The sequence below is a fragment of the Vidua macroura genome, chromosome 4, assembly GCF_024509145.1.
Source record: "Vidua macroura isolate BioBank_ID:100142 chromosome 4, ASM2450914v1, whole genome shotgun sequence".
NCBI classification, from domain to species: Eukaryota; Metazoa; Chordata; class Aves; order Passeriformes; family Viduidae; genus Vidua; species Vidua macroura.
This window is the reverse complement of record NC_071574.1, coordinates 64,268,114-64,287,027: the sequence shown is the minus strand read 5'-3', so window position 1 is coordinate 64,287,027 and position 18,914 is coordinate 64,268,114. Positions and strand designations below refer to the sequence as shown.

General features: G+C 42.8%; 2 protein-coding genes across 2 annotated transcripts; both read right to left on the bottom strand.

Annotated features, from left to right (window-relative positions):
- Nucleotides 1-4,966: 4,966 nt before the first annotated feature.
- On the bottom strand, nt 4,967-14,580 carry LRPAP1 (LDL receptor related protein associated protein 1). Its single transcript, XM_053976743.1, has 8 exons — nt 14,395-14,580; nt 10,228-10,372; nt 9,760-9,884; nt 8,290-8,410; nt 7,647-7,805; nt 7,037-7,119; nt 5,997-6,173; nt 4,967-5,686 (listed from the first exon to the last, which is right to left on the bottom strand). Exons 1-8 carry the CDS (start codon nt 14,572-14,574, stop codon nt 5,621-5,623), a joined length of 1,056 nt encoding a protein of 351 aa, XP_053832718.1. The 5' UTR covers nt 14,575-14,580; the 3' UTR covers nt 4,967-5,620.
- A 2,127-nt stretch (nt 14,581-16,707) lies between these two features.
- Nucleotides 16,708-17,606, bottom strand: LOC128806513 (C-C motif chemokine 5-like). Its single transcript, XM_053976131.1, has 3 exons — nt 17,449-17,606; nt 17,124-17,229; nt 16,708-16,957 (listed from the first exon to the last, which is right to left on the bottom strand). The coding sequence occupies exons 1-3, from the start codon at nt 17,552-17,554 to the stop codon at nt 16,864-16,866; spliced, it is 306 nt and encodes a 101-aa protein (XP_053832106.1). The 5' UTR covers nt 17,555-17,606; the 3' UTR covers nt 16,708-16,863.
- Between the last annotated feature and the right edge of the window lie 1,308 nt (nt 17,607-18,914).

Sequence of the window (18,914 nt, the reverse complement as noted above, 5' to 3'; positions counted from 1 at the left end):
CATAAGTGACCAGAAGTGACCAGAAGCAATAGATGTGGGAATGCCTCTCCTGCAGGGACTGCAGTGACAGCCCCAGGTGTGCTGCTTTGGAGTTCTGCAAACAGCAAATACAGTGGAAACATTTAACAAGCTTAGAGCCTCTCATTGCTGTTGGTCTGTCTGGGGAATTGTCAAGGTGCAAGTTACAGCCTGCAGCTGGCCACATCTGCAGTGTGGCCTGTGATGGCAGCCCTGTCCCTCTGTCCTGAGCACTGCAGGGAGAGACAGAACAACTGGATAACAGAAACCTGGTGGCCAAGCAGCAACACTGCCCATGTGAAGTGAAACTAACTGCACCCTGCTGTCTCTGCTGTAAGAGGTCAAAGCTGAACAGGCTGAGTTGCTCTGTTCCTGGGTTGGAAGGAGCTGATGAAAATTCATGTTTTTTTCATGGTATGCTTGTGGCTAAACAGGGTCTCTCCTGTTCCTTCTGTAATCCCAGACACATTGCACGGCAGCACTTTGATCTGGAATTCTGACTGTCCTATTTGGTTACATTGGCTGTTTTGGTCTTTCAAAAGTTCTAGTACAGCTGTTTGTACTAGATATGGCATTAAAATGAGAAGAAAAACAATTCCTAAGAACATCTCTGGAAAATCATGTTCTCATCCTGAATTAATAATCATGAATAAAAACTTTGTTTTCCAGTTCTGCAAAGAATGAGGGTCAGTTTGTGCAAGGCCTGATTGGTGGCAAGGCTTTAGTGACACCAGCAAACTGAGCCTAATGCAAACATTGTTTAAGACATATCCATGCCAGACGTAAACATGAGACCCAGAACTTGGATCTGAAATGGTTGGAAAATGCACTCTTTCCCCACTGAAGGACCATTTAGTTAATGGTTTTGGTTCAGACATCTTCTTGAATTAGAAACTGAAATTCGAATTTTGAAGTTGGACTGAAGTATCCAATGCCAGGCATTGTAAATTACTGGTTTTCATATGTGAGTTTCCATTTCTCAGTGTATTTATTCTTAAAATAGTGTAGCTCCCTTCTCTCTTTAAAGTGCCTGGAAAATTACAACTGTAGAACATTAAACAGAATTTTATTTTAGTAGGAGGCTTATTTCAAAGTGATTCAACGCTCACTTTGCTTACAGAAATTGGCACGTTTAAGTTACAGTAGACCAGTGTTGAGAGGCAAACTTGGAGACTGAAATGGTTAATTTTATTAAAATGGACAGCTTTTGTGATAAATTAATGCATCAGTGAAGGAACAAAGTTCACATATTAAGCATTAATATCTGTGTACTGTTTCTGATTCACAAGAGTCCTCTTTTGTTGAGTGGTGGAATAATACACTTGAACATTTGGATATGAAAATGCTTTAAAGGCTATTGGTAAAAGCACTTGGGTTGCAATTGTTGCTGTACCAAATATAGCTCAACTTGAAATATTTACTGTGGAGGAAAGCTTATGAATTTATTTTGGCTCTACTGGACAGATTTTATGAATGCTTCCATTTTATGCCTGTAGATATTAGTAAAAGAAATCCATGCAGTCTTTTTTTTTTTTTTTTTTTTTCTGTAGATGAACATCCTGCTTCCCAATAGGCACTAGGTGAATAGACTGAAATACATGTTAACTGTATGATGTATTTGGTTCTGGTATTTAGTAGCACTTTGTTAGAGAACATAATGCATACAGAAAATGCAGCACCCAGCTCTCAGTTATAAAGGTAGGTCTGTTTGTATTGAAAGCAACAATATATTCTATTTATTGACTTAAATTACTTTATTTCTTCTATTCTCATTAAATGCTATGGAATGAATAAATATATTTTAAATATATTTTAGAACTTCCTATGTACTGCTTACTGGGAAATGCTCAGCCAAGATCAACTGTTGAGGCAGCACGTTCTGGAAGTTAAGGTGGTTTCTCTGTCTCTTGCTTTTTACCTTAATCTGCATCAAGCCTGGCTTGAGGGAACCCCACAGAGAGAGCTGGACACACAGCAAGCAGGAGAGTCCAGGCAAGGATCCTGCTCCCACCAGCTCCTGAGCACCTGCAGAAACAGGATCTGAAAAGGCAGATGGCACTTCACCTGACAAAATGTAAATTATCTCTATTTGGTGAATTTAAATATTCCTGCTATTGCCAGATCTATCATTCATCAGGATCCCATGGGAGGGGAGAGGGGAAATTATTGCAGCAATAAATCTGCTACAGTGCTGTTCCTATCTGTTTTGGTAGAATGATGCCATCTTAGCTGCTGTACCAACATGTAGGATGTGCTTTTTTTAAGAAAGGCTTGGTTATTTTTGTTGCATTTAATGCCTTATGTATTTATTTCCCTCACCTTTCCACCCCCCTTTTTAACAAATAAAATCTGTCCTACACGAAGTCACTGACATGTTTACTTAAATTGAAGTTCTTTTCAGGGCAGAATTTGACTGACTGTAAAATATGAAATGGTCTGAGTTTTTTTTCCCTAAGAAATGCAGTTCTTTTCTCCTTCTTTTTTGCTTCTGCTTTTGTATTTCAAATTGTTTCTCAGAGTGATTTAAAAACTTGTTAACTAAAAAAATTACAAAAGGATCAGCTAGAACACCTATTAAAGAAGAGAAGATTCAACCACTGTATAAAAGTGTTAGCTCTTTCCTTTTCAGATGCCTCTTCTATGCAATCTATGAACTCCGTTATTCATCTCTTAGAGTACAGGACTGCAGGTATATCTCATTTACACCTTTTTTCTTGGCTTTGAGTTTTTGTTGCTATTTACAGAAACATGGGAGTGGTGACTCAAGTTATTTTTTAATCTTCAATATCTCAAACACTACCCCCACTCTTGTTATTTTGACCATATGAACAGTCTTTGGAGGAGTAAAACTGCAACAACGAACTGAATTGTACATACATTGATGTGTGTGAGGTGCAGAGCATAGAAACTAGAGTGAAATCACTTTACATCCCCCTAGCCTGTCCCAAATGTTAAAAAGCAGGGAAAGCCCTGAGGAGCCTTGACAGGAACAGACTATTGCTCATGCTTTCCCTTATCCTGTTGTACTCTAACTCACCACAGACTATTCCAAAGGGAAGCTGGGTGCAGGGGCAGTGACAGCCTTTTTATTTTGTTCTCCTGTAGGTTAGTGTGCCCAGTCTTTGGGCCTGATGACTCAATAACAGCTCTGTTCAGTAACTGAAGTGAGGTGACTCTGCTGACCCCACTCTCCAACCTTTGCCTCTGATGAGCTGTGACTTGTTCCCAGTTTTACATTACTGTGACATGTAAGTATTTTGTCAGCCTCTTGTACTTTGCAGCACTTGCCAAGCATTCTCTCTGCTTGAGCCCACCTGGCCTTTGAGCCCAGTTACTGTCATGGTGGGGTGGGTAAAGACACAGCACAGGCAGTGCCTGGCTCAGCCATCGCCTCCTTAAAGCCTCTGCTGAAGCACCTCTGCTCTTGTTCAGTAACTGATCAGACCCTGCTTATTCATTCTGTGAATCCAGCACCTTCTGTTGTTCCAGACTTCCTGAGAAGTTCTTGGATAAGCATATTCTACTTCAGGTAGACACGGAAGATGAAACCCAGCTTTGTGCTGTGTCCTCCCTGTGTGGAGCACACAGCTGCTGTGCCTGCCTTCAGTGCAGGCTGAGATCCACTGCTTTCCCACGGGCAGCACACCTCCCTCAGCAGCAGGATCTGAATGTGCTCTGTGAAAGCTGCTCCATTCCCTACCACCCTGCCAGGACTGCTCAGCAGCAGTGCCCCAGTGCTTTGTGTAGCTCCTCTCCCTTGCTGATGCATTTACTGCATGTATCCAAATTCTTCAGCCAGGGGCCATTGCTGTGGGACCCTCCAGACCCAGGCTACAGCCACCAAACTCACCTGCAGCTCACAGATTTACTTCTCACCCTGCCAAAGGGGAAACTGAAGGACATAGTGAAGTCTTTGCTTTCTAACATAATATAGATTATGTTTCTGTTCTGCTTTCACAGAACAGAATTGATGTAGAAAAATGTGTAAGATCACAGCTACTGCTCTGATAGAGAAGCTGAGCAGCCCTTAAAGCCATAGTCTGGGGAAGAAATAAGTGTGCAGCATTTAAAAAAAAAAACCAAACCAAAGCAGTTTTCTCATAAAGGGCTTATAGCTATTTTCAGATTTACTTTTTTTAGCTTGCCAACTAAAAGTATACCATAAACTACATAAACAGAACTGTCTCTAAGGAGACTGCTAATATTAGTAGGGGCTTCTTATTGTGATGGACAACAATTCTCTGCAATATAAGTAACTCTTAGCTTACATTAAATTAAAAAAGTAGAAAAAAGCTTCAGAGAAAATTTCTAAGATGGCTACCACAGTTTTGGTTCAGATCACTTGCACATCAAGATACAGTTTTTAAGTAAAGGATCATGTTACTTTTAAACCATGATGACCCAGGATGAGTGGCCTATTCTGACTATTTCTCATGGAACAGGCAGGGAGAGCAAGGCTCGAGGACAGCTGCCTGATCCAGCACACCTCAGCACTACCATCTGTGAGGGACAGAGCTCCTCAACCAAGCAGCTGTAATGATTCACCCACACTGGACCTTGGCCTCGGCCTCGCTCCTGGAACAGTTTCATTTCAAACTTTAATTTGAAATAAAGGGTCAGCATTGTTATTATAGACCATTTCAACCCACATGTCTGATGTCTGCCAAAGTTCTGACCAGAAAAACCTGGTCTTGAAAAAGGGGAAGTGATAATAATCTTTACTGGAGATTGCACTGGAATATACAATCAGAGATAAGCTGCTTTAGAAATCCTTCTGCCTATTCAGAACATAGAAACACATCCTTGTGGTGCAAAACTAGCCCTCCTCTCTTAAAAACCAATGTGTGAATGAACATTACAGGGATTAGCAACATGCTCAAAAACCAGGGCTGGTTACTTCTCACTATATGAAAGGGAAGGTGAAAAAAAAAAAAAAGCCTCACCAGTATTTGTTTTGATTTTTTAATGACCAAGTGTAGCAAAACCAAAGCAACCATGAGCAAGGTAATTGTACACACACGTTAGTCAATAACTAAACTGTGCAAATTGACCTCAGTACTTGTTCCCTCCTTACTCCTCCTCCCCCTCTCACATGAAAGATTCCTATACAGTGCAGCAGTGCAGCTCTGAGCCACTGCTCAAAGTCAATAAAAATATTCTTGTAACGTTAAGTAGGAAATGTAATAGGGCAAGCATTGAAATAAAGACTTTTCTGACCTCTGTTTAACCTTCCTGTACCTCAGTGTTTGCTTTCACTGATCAGAATACTTTATCTGATTATAAGTTTAGTATTTTTTTATTAGCAGGAATCCTTTGAGAGATCGCATATTTTTCCTTTTGACAAAACTGATTATTTCAAAGGCTGCTACTTGATTCAGAAGTAAGATTTTTATGATCCAAGATGTGCAGCCTAAATATTTAATCTAATAATTTAATTTTACAGTGCAAATACAAAATTGGTAATTAAGTAGACAAAAAAAAATTCTTACAGGACACATCTGTTCAATCCTTACTATTTCAGGACTCCTTGCTAAGTCCTGTTCAAAAAACCACATTAACTCCTTTGTGTTAATAGACTGATCCCATGAAGCAGAACAAATATTTATAGTTCATTGTGTTGAAGACCTTGAGATATTCTGCTGGATAAATCTTGCAAGTGCTTCTTCACCTATCAGGAAAACAAAACACACAAAACAAACTTCAGGAAGACAATAATTTATCAATATAATAAAATATTCAGATTTTGCTACGAGTATTTGTAAGAACAGAAAGAGCAAAGAGCAGGAAGATTTCAGGCCTTTTTAGGTCTGAAAGAACAATTATGTGTATGCTGTACTAAACACAGAGAACAGATGCGTCTTGAACTCCCTTTCTGGAAGTCATTCAGCTTGCATGAAAAATCAGCACTGGATAATCTACTTCCCCTCTGCTACTGAGTTAAACTTTCAACATGTATGTAACACTGGATTTATACAGACCTTATATCCTAGTTCTTTTGTTTTTTCTTGCAGCATGGCATATTTCTCTTTGTTTCTGTTCAGATGATCCTTGTCTCCAGTTCCCTCTACATGCTTCAGTTTCTGGTGTGAAATCTCTAATTGTTTCTGGTAATGATGGTGCTTTTCAATTTTTGCTTCAAAATGTTTCAGCTCCTCCTAAGATAACAAATACACACAGCTTCAGAGGAGTTTCTTTACAAGCCTTCCTTTCTCTTGCCAAGACACTCCTAATGATAACTTGACTAAGTCAGGCACAGAAAGCTTTTTCAATTGCCTGCTTCTTAAGAATGTCTGGACAATCCATTACCATCACCACCAGACTGCTGATTTTGAAAGCAGTGCTGAAAACAACCCACTGCAGAGTCCTCAAAAGGAGACTGTGGGTGGCTGTGAGGTGCTACAAGATGAGAGCAGTGAATGCCAAGCAAAAATTTAGGTTGAGGGGGGAGAGACAAATTTTAAAAAAAGCGCCTCTTTTTAAAATCTGATTAACAGGCAGAGTCAGATAAAAAAAATTAATCTTTTCTTTATACAATTTGAATTGAATAAAAGTGGTATGAACTGCACAGGAATTAATTTCTATATTATTTCATTGAAAATCAGTCTTTATCACAATAATTTTGTGTCAGCTCCACACAGCTCCAACATGGGAAGTTAGCAGTACAAGAGATGGGCATGAGAGGGAAATTGCTGGGTATACAGATTACAGTGCTTCCCAAAGACATAATTAAGACATTGGGTAAGAGAGGTAAATCTGGTGCATTGGCAACAAAAAGCAGGACTTGATCTTTCCAAGATTGAAAATGTGCAACACTTGTTTTGAGAGGATTCAGAATTTTCATTCTGCTGATTATAACAGAATGGTTAGTTACACACATGGCTATATATCTGAAGTATTAAAAAGTCAGCATGTCTTTTTTATGGTGTCTGGAGAGTAATACAGAAGTGGCTGCAATAAGAATAACAGCTTATGTGGCGAAGTATCTTTCTGCAGGGGAAGACACTGGAATTCTACTTACCCGAAAAGATTCAAGCTCTTTCTCAGTGAAATTCGCTGATTTGGCCATGTCCCACAAATCAATCACTCTTGGTTCTTCAAATTCTAAAGAAACACATATAACAAAATGAAAATCTGGACACAATGCTTTTAATGCCCAAGTTCTGTGAAAGATGAAAAGATGCTTTCTCACATATATATAGTTATTAAATTAAGAACAGAGACATTAAGCACTGCATTTCTAATAGATCTATTTAGATGAAAAGGGAGAAGTATCCAAGTACTGGATAAAACTACATGCTAGTAGAAGGTAAAACATGTAGGTTTTTAAAAGCAAAAAACCCCAGACCTGAGGAACTGGATAAAGGCATTGCTTGCCCTGCATGTTGTCTCATTTACTTGTCCTCCTGGGGCAATATCCCTTCTCATGGGGGCATGGAAGACAGAACTATCCTCTTAACACTGACTGTATCCTTCCATCAGGCTTCCAGTGTTTGGTTCTAAACTGGACTGGCTGGCTCTATCTCTTCAGCCCACTGTGGTACATGACACACTGTGATACTGTGACTATGCCCACTGATTTTAATTTTTTAAAAATGAAATGAATCCCAAAGTAGCACAAAGTATCATACCACTGGTTGTGTCATATCCCTGGTGACTGACTTTACGCAAACGTTCAAAGCCCTGATTGATGCTCCTTAACTTCTCCTTGAGTTCTCTGTGTTTGTTGTGCAAGATTTCCTCTTTCACCAGGTTCTCCTCAGATGGATTGATAACATTTTTGTGGATATCTGTTGAAGAATAGTAAATATTATTGATTGTGGGCCAAATCTTGATAGTGTAAAAACTCCAGAAATCCCCCAGATCTGAGGTGAATAAAAAATGTTAAGTTCTTAGGATTTGAGTGCAAATAAAGCTGGTGAGATAAAACATGCATTTTCTGCAGACTTTAGAATCACATTTTGCAGCAGCGGATTTATGCTTGCTGCATTATTTCCTGTAAACTACAATGGCCATCATTGCTAATCTGATGGCATTTTCCCTGCATGAAATGGAGGCAGAATCAGAAAACTGAAATGGCAACAGTTTCAATAGCTGGCAAGAATTTTGGCAGCTAATGCAGAACTAAACCCAGGAAGTATCTGAAAATGCCAGCATCTGCAAGTGGTTCTGACAGAAATGTGAGGAGTTTCAAAGACATTTGGAAACAATGGAAACAATGGGCAGAGAAAAGAGATGTACTGATCTTGAAACATCAGAGAAATGTTCAGGCACCTTCTGTTCTGCTCACAGTCTCCAGCAGAATATTGTATTCACGAATCTTTTCTTTGTGATGCTTAAATTCTCGCCAAAGCTTATCCAACTCCTCATCAGAGAACTTCCCAGAGGTCTTGGCCTGAAAGAAACATGAGCTCATTATGCTTTCCAGGCCAAGTTCGTTAAGTGCCCTCAACTGCCAAAACCTCTTCCCACTTCTCACCACATTTAGAAAATTATTAAGTGCAACTTTTCTTTAGATCTTTTGTTTCAATTCTCTTAATATTTGTATGTGGTCAGGATTTAGATGTTGATGGATAAGATGCCTTTAATCATGTCAAAAGAAGTTTGCTTCAGACTTACAAAGCTGGACTTGCTATGGACTACCCAGTGAAGAGTGTCTGGCATTCCTATTCCATGGGAAACAATTTAATACAGAAGTAAGGGCCATGGAGCTCCACAGACAACTTAAGTGAACCATTTGCATGAGGGATGTGGCGTGATATTAGAAACAGTCTTCATCTTACTCTGCTGGCAGGTGAAGATTTTATCAATGCTGTGCACTTGCTCTCTATTAAGGAAGCACTGCTCACACAGCTAGGGCACTACCCACAAATCTGGTGGGATACTTGCTGCAATGCTTGATCAAAAGTCAATGTTTTTGAAACCCATTCAGACCCCATTTTTTTGCTTAGGGAATATTTCTTCTATTGCACTTTACTGTTCCCTAAAGCACAGGACATCATGTTCCTTGCCAAAGCTGTATCTAGCTACAGTAATATTTTAAAATCCAGCAAATCTTTTTTTCTGCTTTACTATCACTGCACTAGACTCGTGGGAGAATTCCTTAGATTTACCTGACTAAAGTCGCTTCTTAAAACTTGAATTATTTAATTTCTGAAGATTATGACTTTGCAGTTTTAACTGCCCAAACTTGACAGTACATCTTCCACTTTTTATGCACAAATGCAAATCCTGGAAATTTTCAGTTGAATACTAGGTTGAGAAAGCCCTTATTTAAAACCCTTCCCCACAATACATTTCACTTTTAGACAGTCTACAAAATGGTTCTATTTTAAATGCATCTTTTTAAAAACATCCATAAAAAACAATAAGAAAACTGGGAAAAGATAGATCCATAGATATACTACCACACAGTGTGACAGTTACACTAAGGGAAGCCATGAGTTCAGGGAAATGTGAGGAAATACTCTGTTTGACCTCAGGGGACCCAGGCTCCACTCTTCAGATTAATGTGGGTGTTTTATTTGCCAAAGACAACATGCCACAGCTGGATGGTCTGGGTGCAGGTGGAGTTCCCTCGGGGCACAAAGATGTGAACTACAGAGCAAGGAGCTTGGTCAGTACTTAACAAAAGAGTAGTAAAGCCATTAATTTCCAAATCTGAGTGCTGTCAGAAGACACAGCTACAAGTTCAGTAAAGAAATACTGATTTCCTACACTCCAGTTCCTGGAATTCTTACTCACCTTGCTCCACAGTTTTTCCAGTCTTGGATCATCTAGTGTGTCACTTTCTGTGCCATCTTTAATATAGTTGGTATCAACTAGTTGAGAGTCCTTCTTTCCATTCATTCCATATTTAGTCATAATGACTGCAAGAGAATAGAAGTTACAGAAACATGAGAACCAATGTATGGAAGGTGAGAGATGGGCTACATCTGTCACTTGCAGAGCTGGACTTTGCAGCTCATGGAAGAAAAGCTAACAGTTCAATACACAATGGTCCCAGGTTCAATAACCCCTTCTGAAATTATTCGGAGCAAAGGACTGTTAGGCTCCTGCAGCTCCCTACTGACCTGCAAAGAATTTGTTGTGTGCTCAGTGTCCAGAAAGACAACCTGTTATTTAATAGTTTAAACACAAGTGTCTAACCTGTCTAACCATGCATGTGCGTGATGCAAAGTTTAAACTCCTTCTTTCCAAGACAGCCCTTACCATTTAAGTTGCGTCTGAGCTTGGCTTCCTTCTCTCCATCTTCATCCAGCCCTTCAGCCTTCAGTTTTTTCCAGCTCAGCTCATCCTTTTCTTGTATTTTTAGATCACTATGCAACTCTGCCAGTTTCACAGCAGAGAGATGGAGCTAACAAGAACACAGAAAGGTTTGTATTTAGTTATGTGGAGTCCCCTTTTGCTTCACAGCTACCTCAGGAACCAGTACAGATACATAATAAGCAGTATGGCACAGCAATTCTTCTCAAACAACATGCCATTGCCACCACATGTGCTTTCTTGTGGACCATCTTCTAACCATACAGTTATAGTGAGTTGAAATATTTTTTGGTTAGTACAGCTTTTCAGTCTACCAGGTCACTGAGGATGGCCTTGCAGTTCAAAGAGCCACTTCATCAGCAATTTTTTACTGTGATCAAACTGAAAAACATTTCTCAGATAATTTCTTAACATGGTTTATGTGCATTACAACATACAAAACGTAGAGGTATTCCTGTCCGACATACCAGAAAAAAAAGGTAAGACATTGAGGCTAAGGATAGAAAAAAAAATTAGTTTAAATGAATGCTAGGTCAGCTTGAAATTTTGTGAGCTACAGAGAAAACAGGAACAATGACTAATATGCAGTTGGCTAAGCAGCACTGCTGTGAGTTGATCCTGAACTTCCAGATTCTAGCCACCTTAGTTATTCAGTTTAAAACAAAGAAACGTAACAAGCCATCTTAATACTTCAGAACCACTTTTTTTTTTTTTCTGTGTCTACGTGGTCAATGAACAGATAGTGAGGTGAGGAGAAACCCAGAGAAGAGAGGAGAGAAGATCCCTCCAGCTACTCTGTACCCATCTCCTGAGAGCTCAGATCCAGCCTGAAACCACCTGGGCTCATCAGTCCTAACACAAGCTTATCTATTGGAGGGGTTTTTTTATCATTAAAACCAGTTTACATATTATAAAAATTCTCATTTTCAGTGAGGTAGGAGTATGTTTAATAAACACAGAACTCAGTATTGTTTTTAAACATCTGAATGACACTGAAAAGATTCAGCCGTTCCTTTGTGTGTCAGTAGGTTATTTTAAAGTAACTAGGAAAAGTGTAATTACTTTAAGCTAATGCACTGCCTATTGACAAGAATTCAGGAAACCATCCACATTATTGTTTATTAGGCTGTCCTATTAATTAATCTTGTGCCACTGCATACAATTATTTTGATTTTAAACTATTTTTTTCTCTGCATTTTGCACTTGGCTTACTGAAATTACTAAAATCTAGAGTAGTTACAATCACAAGGAAATATAATACTTAGAGAACACATTAAAACTTTTGATCCCTCTAATACTAAAGCAAAGGAGTGTCCCTGTTGTGTCCTTTACCATCTACTTTTGGGGAACTGCTTTATAGAAACAAAGCACTTAGAAGGAACCACTTTATTTATGGTTCTTAGTATGTGCCAAGTAAAAGAAAAACCTTAATCAGGTACTTGTTTGCTTTTCTGGTGCAGGATGACCTGGACAGCCCAAGCATCACCACTGCAGTGGCATCAAGTATCATTTTCCTCAGCAAGAATTGTGCCCTGAAGCTTCAAGACTGAGTGAAAGGTTTGCTATAAATTGTGAAGGGAATGGCCAAGCAAATATTAGTCTAGGTACTCTAATATTAGCATTCAAGTAGCATGGACATCATATGTAGTTGGGCTGAGGAAATACAGGAATAAATAGCCAGGCATAATTAGATAAGAAGTAATTTAGCTCCTAAGTACCGCAAATATAATAAAATAATATCTTTCATATGTGACCTTGTCATCAGAAACACACTACTGTATAAAGGATTCAAATTTCTCCCAATTAGAGCAATATTTTTCTAATTCTTGTTATAATTTAGTAGGAAACAAAAGTAACTGTCCTTGTAAGCATTATAAACCCTTTGAAACCTTTTGGAAGCCCCTTGCCTGTTCTGTGTATTAACGTAATACAGAGTGAATACATAAGTTAATTTAAAGTATTCAGTTCAAGAACTACTTTCTTTAAGGTTATTCCATGTTGGACCCTGAGAACACCAGGTAAAAAATGTCAACGGTAAGACTCCTCATCACTTTACTCACATCACTCACATGCTGGAATAACTAACTAAAATCAGAGGTGAAAAGTCAAGTTTAATGATTAAATAGCCAAGCAACAAGCCCCTTAAACTCATTCTTTATTCCTCATTCCTTATTCTGCCTGGACATTAACATCCAAGACAGGTACCTGGCAATTCTGGGAATGAGGGCTGGAAATTTGTGAACATTACAACAATTACATCATTTGCTGTTGGGCTGGCTGCAATCATTACCTGCAACATCCTCACCTACCCTCTTGCCTCCAAGAGGAAAGACCTCTTTACTACAAATTTATTCTTTATGAAAAGAGATTCTGGAGAAAGATCAAGACTCCTTCCCACCCACTCTCAGGGAAACAAAAGGAAAGTCTGGCTTGCCAGCTCCTGGTCCCTCTAAGCAACATTTTGGGGCTTTTTTAAGGACTGCTCCTCCAGCTGTGTGTTGCAATGCTAAATTGTGGTATCAGACTTTTATGTCAAAACAAAGAAGTTCCCTGTTTTCAGTGGTTTCTCTATCACTACCAAAATAAAGGAATGAAGAGTTTTGCATTGACACAGAAGTATTTCAAAGCAAATGTAACACACAGGCTTAGTTTTCCTCTTATTTCATATATTGTCCAGGCATACTGAAAAATCACTTCAAAAAATACATGCTGGGTGACATTGTACTCAAAAGTGAAATTTAGATGGTGGCAAATTTAGTTCAAGTAGGTTTTGCATCTCTAAAATCGAGCTCACACACATAGAAATTACTAAGCCTTAATTCCTTACAGACATTTTATATTTTAGCATCTTAACATAGATGATGTAAAGCACCTCAAATTTTAATTCCAGAAGAGCCAGCTATGAACATGAGAAAAGACTGTAATTGGAAAGGTGAGAGGTAACTGACATTACTATCATTACAGATTATTTCTAGTCTCAGTGTTGTTTCTTTTTCAGCTGTCAATTCAACAGCTGGAGTTTCATTAGCACACTTTCCTATTCCCCATTCTATCTGTCTCCCATCGAGGAAAGAAGTATTTTTGATACATTCCTTCAGCACGTTGGGAGGCAGCACTATGGCAGGATTCTAGTTTTTGGCTGAATCCAGGGATGCCCTACCTCCAATTCAACACCTCAGGCTATTCAGAATACAGAAGATCCAAAATTAATGTTAACTACATTTCATTGCCTGAAAGAACCGAACCTTTGCCAGTCATCACCCTAATTCCCATGGTCCACAATATGCAGGGGATATCTGCAGTGCATTCTTCTGCCACTGCAGCTGTTCTTTTTAGTTCTAAGTAAATATGTCCACTGTAATGAAACAATTTGACTGTATTTTCACTTTAATTAAACATTTTTTGTAGTCCACTGTGAGAGAAACTCAAGTACTGTTTTGACTCACTGTCAAAATTAAGGCTCTCATCTGGGAATGGTGAAACCCATTTGCTGCTCTTCTTGCATTTGTCTACATCACTTGATGTGAATGTAGGCGACACAACCACCAGGGTGGAGGTTTCCTCTTCTCCTGCAGTGAAATTCTGCCCTGTGCAGGGCAGGAACCGAGGCCACCGCCTTCAGACACACGAGAGCATCAGAGTCCGGAGCAACAGGGCCAAAGCATTCAACCAGCGAGCTCTGGAGCCGAGCGCCGATCCTCCACGGCACCAGGCTGGAGGTTTGGTTTGGAAGCCCCACCACGGGGCTTCCTTCTCTCTCCCACTTCCTGGGCATTTGGTTTAGCTGCTGCATTTAAACACGGGCAGGTCAACACCTCCAGGGCTCAGACACACGTCCCTCTCCGGGAGAAGGCTGCTCCCCGCCGCCGGGGCAGCCGCCCGCCGCGGGGCTCAGCGGAGCGCTCGCTGCGCGACGGTCGGGGACAGCCGTGCCCGAGAACAGAACAAAAGCCACCGCAGCCCCGAGCCGGGGCCGGACAGCCTCGGCCTCTCCTCACACACAGGTGCCCGCTTCTCCCCATCGCCCTGACGGGGAATGAGTGTCTGAAGCGGCCGGGCCCGACCTCGGAGCCCACTCCGAGCAGCGCCATCGCCCCGCGCCGCTCCACTCACCCGCTGCGCCTTCTCCCAAATCTGGTTCAGCTTCACCACCCGGAACTCCCCGGCCTCCCGCCGCTTGCCGTCGGCCGCCGCCAGCCCCTCGTTAGCCTCTCGGGAGTACTTGCTGGCCTGGCCGGCGGCAGCCAGGAGCAGCGCGGCGGCGAGGGCCAGCAGCTCCCGCACAGCCGCCATATCGCGCCGCGCAGAGAACTACAGCTCCCGAGATGCCGTGCGGGACCCGCGTCCCTCCCCCGGCTGGGGAGCGGAGGTCGCTGCTGGAAGGGCGGGGGCGAGGCCGGCGAGGGTCGAAATTCCAGAGTCTTTTTGGGGTCCGGGGAGCGTGAGGAGAGTTAGGTTTGAGCTGCTCTCTCCGTGGCATTTCGTCAGGGCTTGCCTCACAAAACATGCTGAATATGGCACGTTTTGTGAGTAGTTTCCCCCCCAACACTTGGTGTTGATGTCAGCTGTGCGAGAAGGCGGGGACACAGTGGGTTTGAACACCACCACTTTCATCAAACAAAGTTTTCGGGTATTAACACAATGTCCGAGAGTTCAAAGAAAAAGAAGAGGCAGCTCGGGGAATGGAAGGCAAGAACGGGGACCGGTTCCGCCGTGCTGCCTTGGCGGTGGCAGAGAAGAGCGCCTGTACCCGGGACAGCACAGAGGGATGGATGCTGGGCTGGGCAGGAGGAGGGTTGTGAGAAGTGCAGGGACACGTAGCTTGGCTTGTTCTCCAGGGGTGAAGGGTGGGAATGGCTCTGGGCTCGGTGCTGTGTGCTCAGAGTGCAGCTCTTGGGCAGGAGAGCCAGTCCTGATGGTGCCAACCTCCTGCCAACCTCAGTGTGTCCTCCTCAAGGAGCCAGCCAAAGAGTGCAGTGGTCAACAGGCAGTTTTGGGAGGGAATTAAGTCAAGCTGTATTAAGAAAAAAACCTCTACGATGCTGTGAAAATGCACAGTATTTAATCCAGGTATTTATAAGAACCAATAGATTGCCTAGACTATAATGAGATTTGTGAAAACAATGAGCAAGGGAGGATTTTTACTGGACTGTAATTTTTGCCTTGTAGGTAATATAAAAGTCTTGTGTTTTCTCTCTCACATTTTTCCTAAGTCAGAGATTTTCAGTGTTATTAACCTAGAAGCTGTTGCTATAAGACTGAATTGCAGAAGTGGCCAAAAGCACTGCACTATACATTGCATTGAAGAGCAGTTGAAGCGAGCTTTGAAGTACAGCAAACTGATGATGCAGAAAGAAGTCCATCAGCCTTGCCCAAATCTTGTGCAGATCTACACATCGATTTTAGGATTTAGAGCTTCTTTTAGTCTCATTATTACAGTGTATATATGTATTCCTGAGTAATTTTGGTGGTTCTATCTTGTCTGTCATTTGAAATACTGATTGAGTTTTCAGGCTCTGTGCAAATAAATTCAACTTCTATGCTCTATAAACTCCAACAGGTTCTCAAGCTTCTTCTAGTATTGAGTGTACTTGTGCACAGCTTTATGCATTTGTTTGCCTGAGCTTTTGAACTACACTAAAAATTTTTAGAAATAGAGAGGGGCTGCAGCACCATTCGTTTGCTTATGTTGGCTTGTTGGATGTCATTCTCCAGTGCCCTTACCTCTGTGACCCCAAGTGACCAGTTTTGGGAGAGTTCTGTGTGTCCTGGCCCAAGCAGAAGCGGTGCAGGGCACAGTGTGGCCCAGGGGCAGAGCTGGTGTCACGTGCAGAGATGTCCCACTCATGTCCCCAGCACTGGGCAGTGGCGTGAGGACAGAGGTGGTGACAGTGCTGGGGACAGTGCTGCCTGCTCCTGCCTGCTTCTCTGGCAGCACTGTGGCACCGAGTGTGTATGTGGGCACAGCAGCACCCAGGAGCACCAGGACCACAGCTCCACCACTTCAGGGGGCTGTAATGTAGGAGGGGGCAAGCAGTGGGGGCGTCAGGTAGTCAAAGACTGTCCTGATCCTCTAGTCTCTGGGGAAAATATGTCAAAGGGTTTGTTGCAGTTTCTCAGCAGGGCTGCATGGCCCAGGGGGTTTGTTACTGGGCTCCATGTGTGCTGTGTGGAGAGGGCCCCAAGAAATGGATGAGTTGCCAGTGTCACCCCACAGGTGTGTCTGGGTCATGCTGGGATGCAGGAGCTGAGTGCAGGCTGGGGAGAGGGAAGTACTGTGGGGGCTGTCATGGGGCTGCTCTGCACAGTGGGTAGCAGTGAAACCAGGGAGCGGGGAGGGCAAAAGGTTCCCCATGGGTCCCTTCTATCATGTTGGGGCTCCAGCAGGGACTTCAGAGACACCCAAAGGGTTTGACAAGCCAAACATTTTATTCAAGCATTTATGCAAGCAAAATTTAGTTAAACAAGTATATGCCAATTGTAATAAATGTTCCCTTTGAAGAAGGATGCAGCTCAAGCACTCTTATTGCAGTCTCATGGTGGGGGCTGAGCCCTCTGTCCTGGAGCAGCAGCAGGGAGGAGTCAATACTCCAGAAGCTCCAAGTGCTTCAGATATTTCTGCACCCAGGGAGTTTTGGGGTTTGCACACACCTGCTTCCCGTTCCTGGTGATCAGGCTGTTGGGAAAAACAGTGTTGAGGCACTCAGCCAGGGCATCAGGGTGCTTTTGCTAGGTCCTGCTGGTAGCACCCTTGTTGTCCCTGTCCATGCCCTTTCCCGTCCTGGACAGCCTTGGACACCCTTGGGGTGCTGCCCTGGAGCCCGGCAATGTTGGGTACTTACACCACAGCTGGCATTGGGCAAGTGTTGCTGGTCATGTAGGCAGAGCTGATGCTGCTGCGTCGAATGGGGCGCGAAATGTAGGAGAAGCAGCACATGCTTTTGGCTTCTGTGAGGGAAGAGAGATGGGCCCAGTGAGACCCCACACTGTGGCTCCCAGGGGATTTGCCATCACCTGTGCTGTGTCCTCTGGGAACAGCCCCTGACAACCTCCATCTCTGAGGCTCAGTCCCTGCACTGGTGATACCATCCGCTCCCAGCCTTCCCCATGGACATGAGGGTTCTAATCAGTGGGGATGGGGCTCTCTCCTGGGGAAGGAGAACCTACCGTTCTTGGAAAGTATAGCACTCCTGGAGACTCTGAGATCAGCCTCAGCCAGGGAGCAGATGGCCACAAGGAGCAGAACAGCCAGGGCAGCTGCAAGGACCCTCATGGTGCTGGGAAGGCTGAGAGAGCCACGAGTGAGGCTGGAGCTGGGGTGTCTGTAGGGCTCTCCTCTGCATGGTAGCCCCTGCTCCTGCTGATCTCCTTTTATACTCTCACCACGGGGTGGGCACAGGGTTTCAAGAAGAAAATGAGTGTATCATACCAGGAAAATTATATGAGGCAAAGAAACTGCAGAAAGGGAAGTGCCAGCCACAGGGCTGTGATTTTCAGATTCAAGAGAGAACAAATCTTATGAGGAGCAGCTGAAGGAGCTGGGTTTGTGTCATAGTTGAGATGGTCACAATACAAAGCAACACACCATTTTCAGAAGGCTTCAAACTTGTTTTTATTATAGCATGCATGGTTTTTATACGTTCTTACAAAACTCTTAATACTTTACTCAAAGACAAAAAAGGTGCTTATTGGGACAGACAGTTGCAGCTTTCTCTTATTTATCCTTCTTTCTTTCTTGTTTCCTATGTCAATGACCTTGGTAGAAAAATATTTCAAGGGTAAACATGGGTCCTCATGTCAAACTTCTCTCTGGCTCACAGAAGTTGCTGTAAAACCTCTTCCACAGGTTTGTTTGATGGTAGAAGAGAAGGCCCCCAGGGGGACCTTACTGTTCTCTGCTACTTTTTGAAAGGGCTGTAGTGAGGTGGAGGTGGCTCTCTTCTCCCAGGTAGCAAGTGACAGGATGAGACGAAGTGGCTTCACATTGAACCAGGGCATGTTATGAAAATGTTCTTTTCTGGGAGGGTTGTCAAGCACTGGGACAGGCTGCCCGGGGAAGTGGTGGAGTCACCATCCCTAAAGACATTTAAAAGACATGTAGATGTGGTGTTTAGTGACATAGTTTGGTGGTGGACTTTGTAATGCTGGGTTAACAGTTGGACTTGATGATCTTAAAGGTCTTTTCCAACATAAATGATCCTACAATTTGTGTCTGTGAACTTCATGGTACTGCAGGGGCTGAGGGAACACAAGTGGGGCTGGAGCTGGGGTGGGTGCAGGGTTTTCCTCTACACAAGGCTCAGTCCCTGCTGCTACTTCCCTCCTATCCACCCAGAGTTTCAAGGAGAGAAAATGAGTGAATCATGACAGGGAAGTTATGCCAGGATTTCCCAGTTTGGCTGAGCTAGAGAGATCAAGGAAACCACAGAAGGGGAAGTGCTTGTGATAGATCTGCAACTTTCAGATTCCATTTGAGTCTGTGGTGGGAATGGCCAGAGCCCAAACCCCCAAACACAAGCCCTGCTACTGCTGCAATGACCTGTTTGTTGACAGCCAGGCTGGGGTGTGAACTTTGCTGACCAGAGTTCTGAGAAAAGCCAGAACAAGACTAGACACTGGAAAAGAAGGAGGAA

What these genes read in the sequence shown, in the direction of transcription:
- LRPAP1 (XM_053976743.1), bottom strand. Translation starts at nt 14,574, where the DNA reads ATGGCGGCTGTGCGGGAGCTGCTGGCCCTCGCCGCCGCGCTGCTCCTG. An exon ending in TTTGGGAGAAGGCGCAGCGG is followed by an intron (nt 10,373 to 14,394) that starts GTGAGTGGAGCG and finishes TGTTCTTGTTAG; the next exon opens with CTCCATCTCTCTGCTGTGAA. An exon ending in CAAAAGAACTAGGATATAAG is followed by an intron (nt 5,687 to 5,996) that starts GTCTGTATAAAT and finishes TTTTCCTGATAG; the next exon opens with GTGAAGAAGCACTTGCAAGA.
- LOC128806513 (XM_053976131.1), bottom strand. Translation starts at nt 17,554, where the DNA reads ATGAGGGTCCTTGCAGCTGCCCTGGCTGTTCTGCTCCTTGTGGCCATC. An exon ending in TGCTATACTTTCCAAGAACG is followed by an intron (nt 17,230 to 17,448) that starts GTAGGTTCTCCT and finishes CTTCCCTCACAG; the next exon opens with AAGCCAAAAGCATGTGCTGC. An exon ending in TGCCCAATGCCAGCTGTGGT is followed by an intron (nt 16,958 to 17,123) that starts GTAAGTACCCAA and finishes TTTTCCCAACAG; the next exon opens with CCTGATCACCAGGAACGGGA.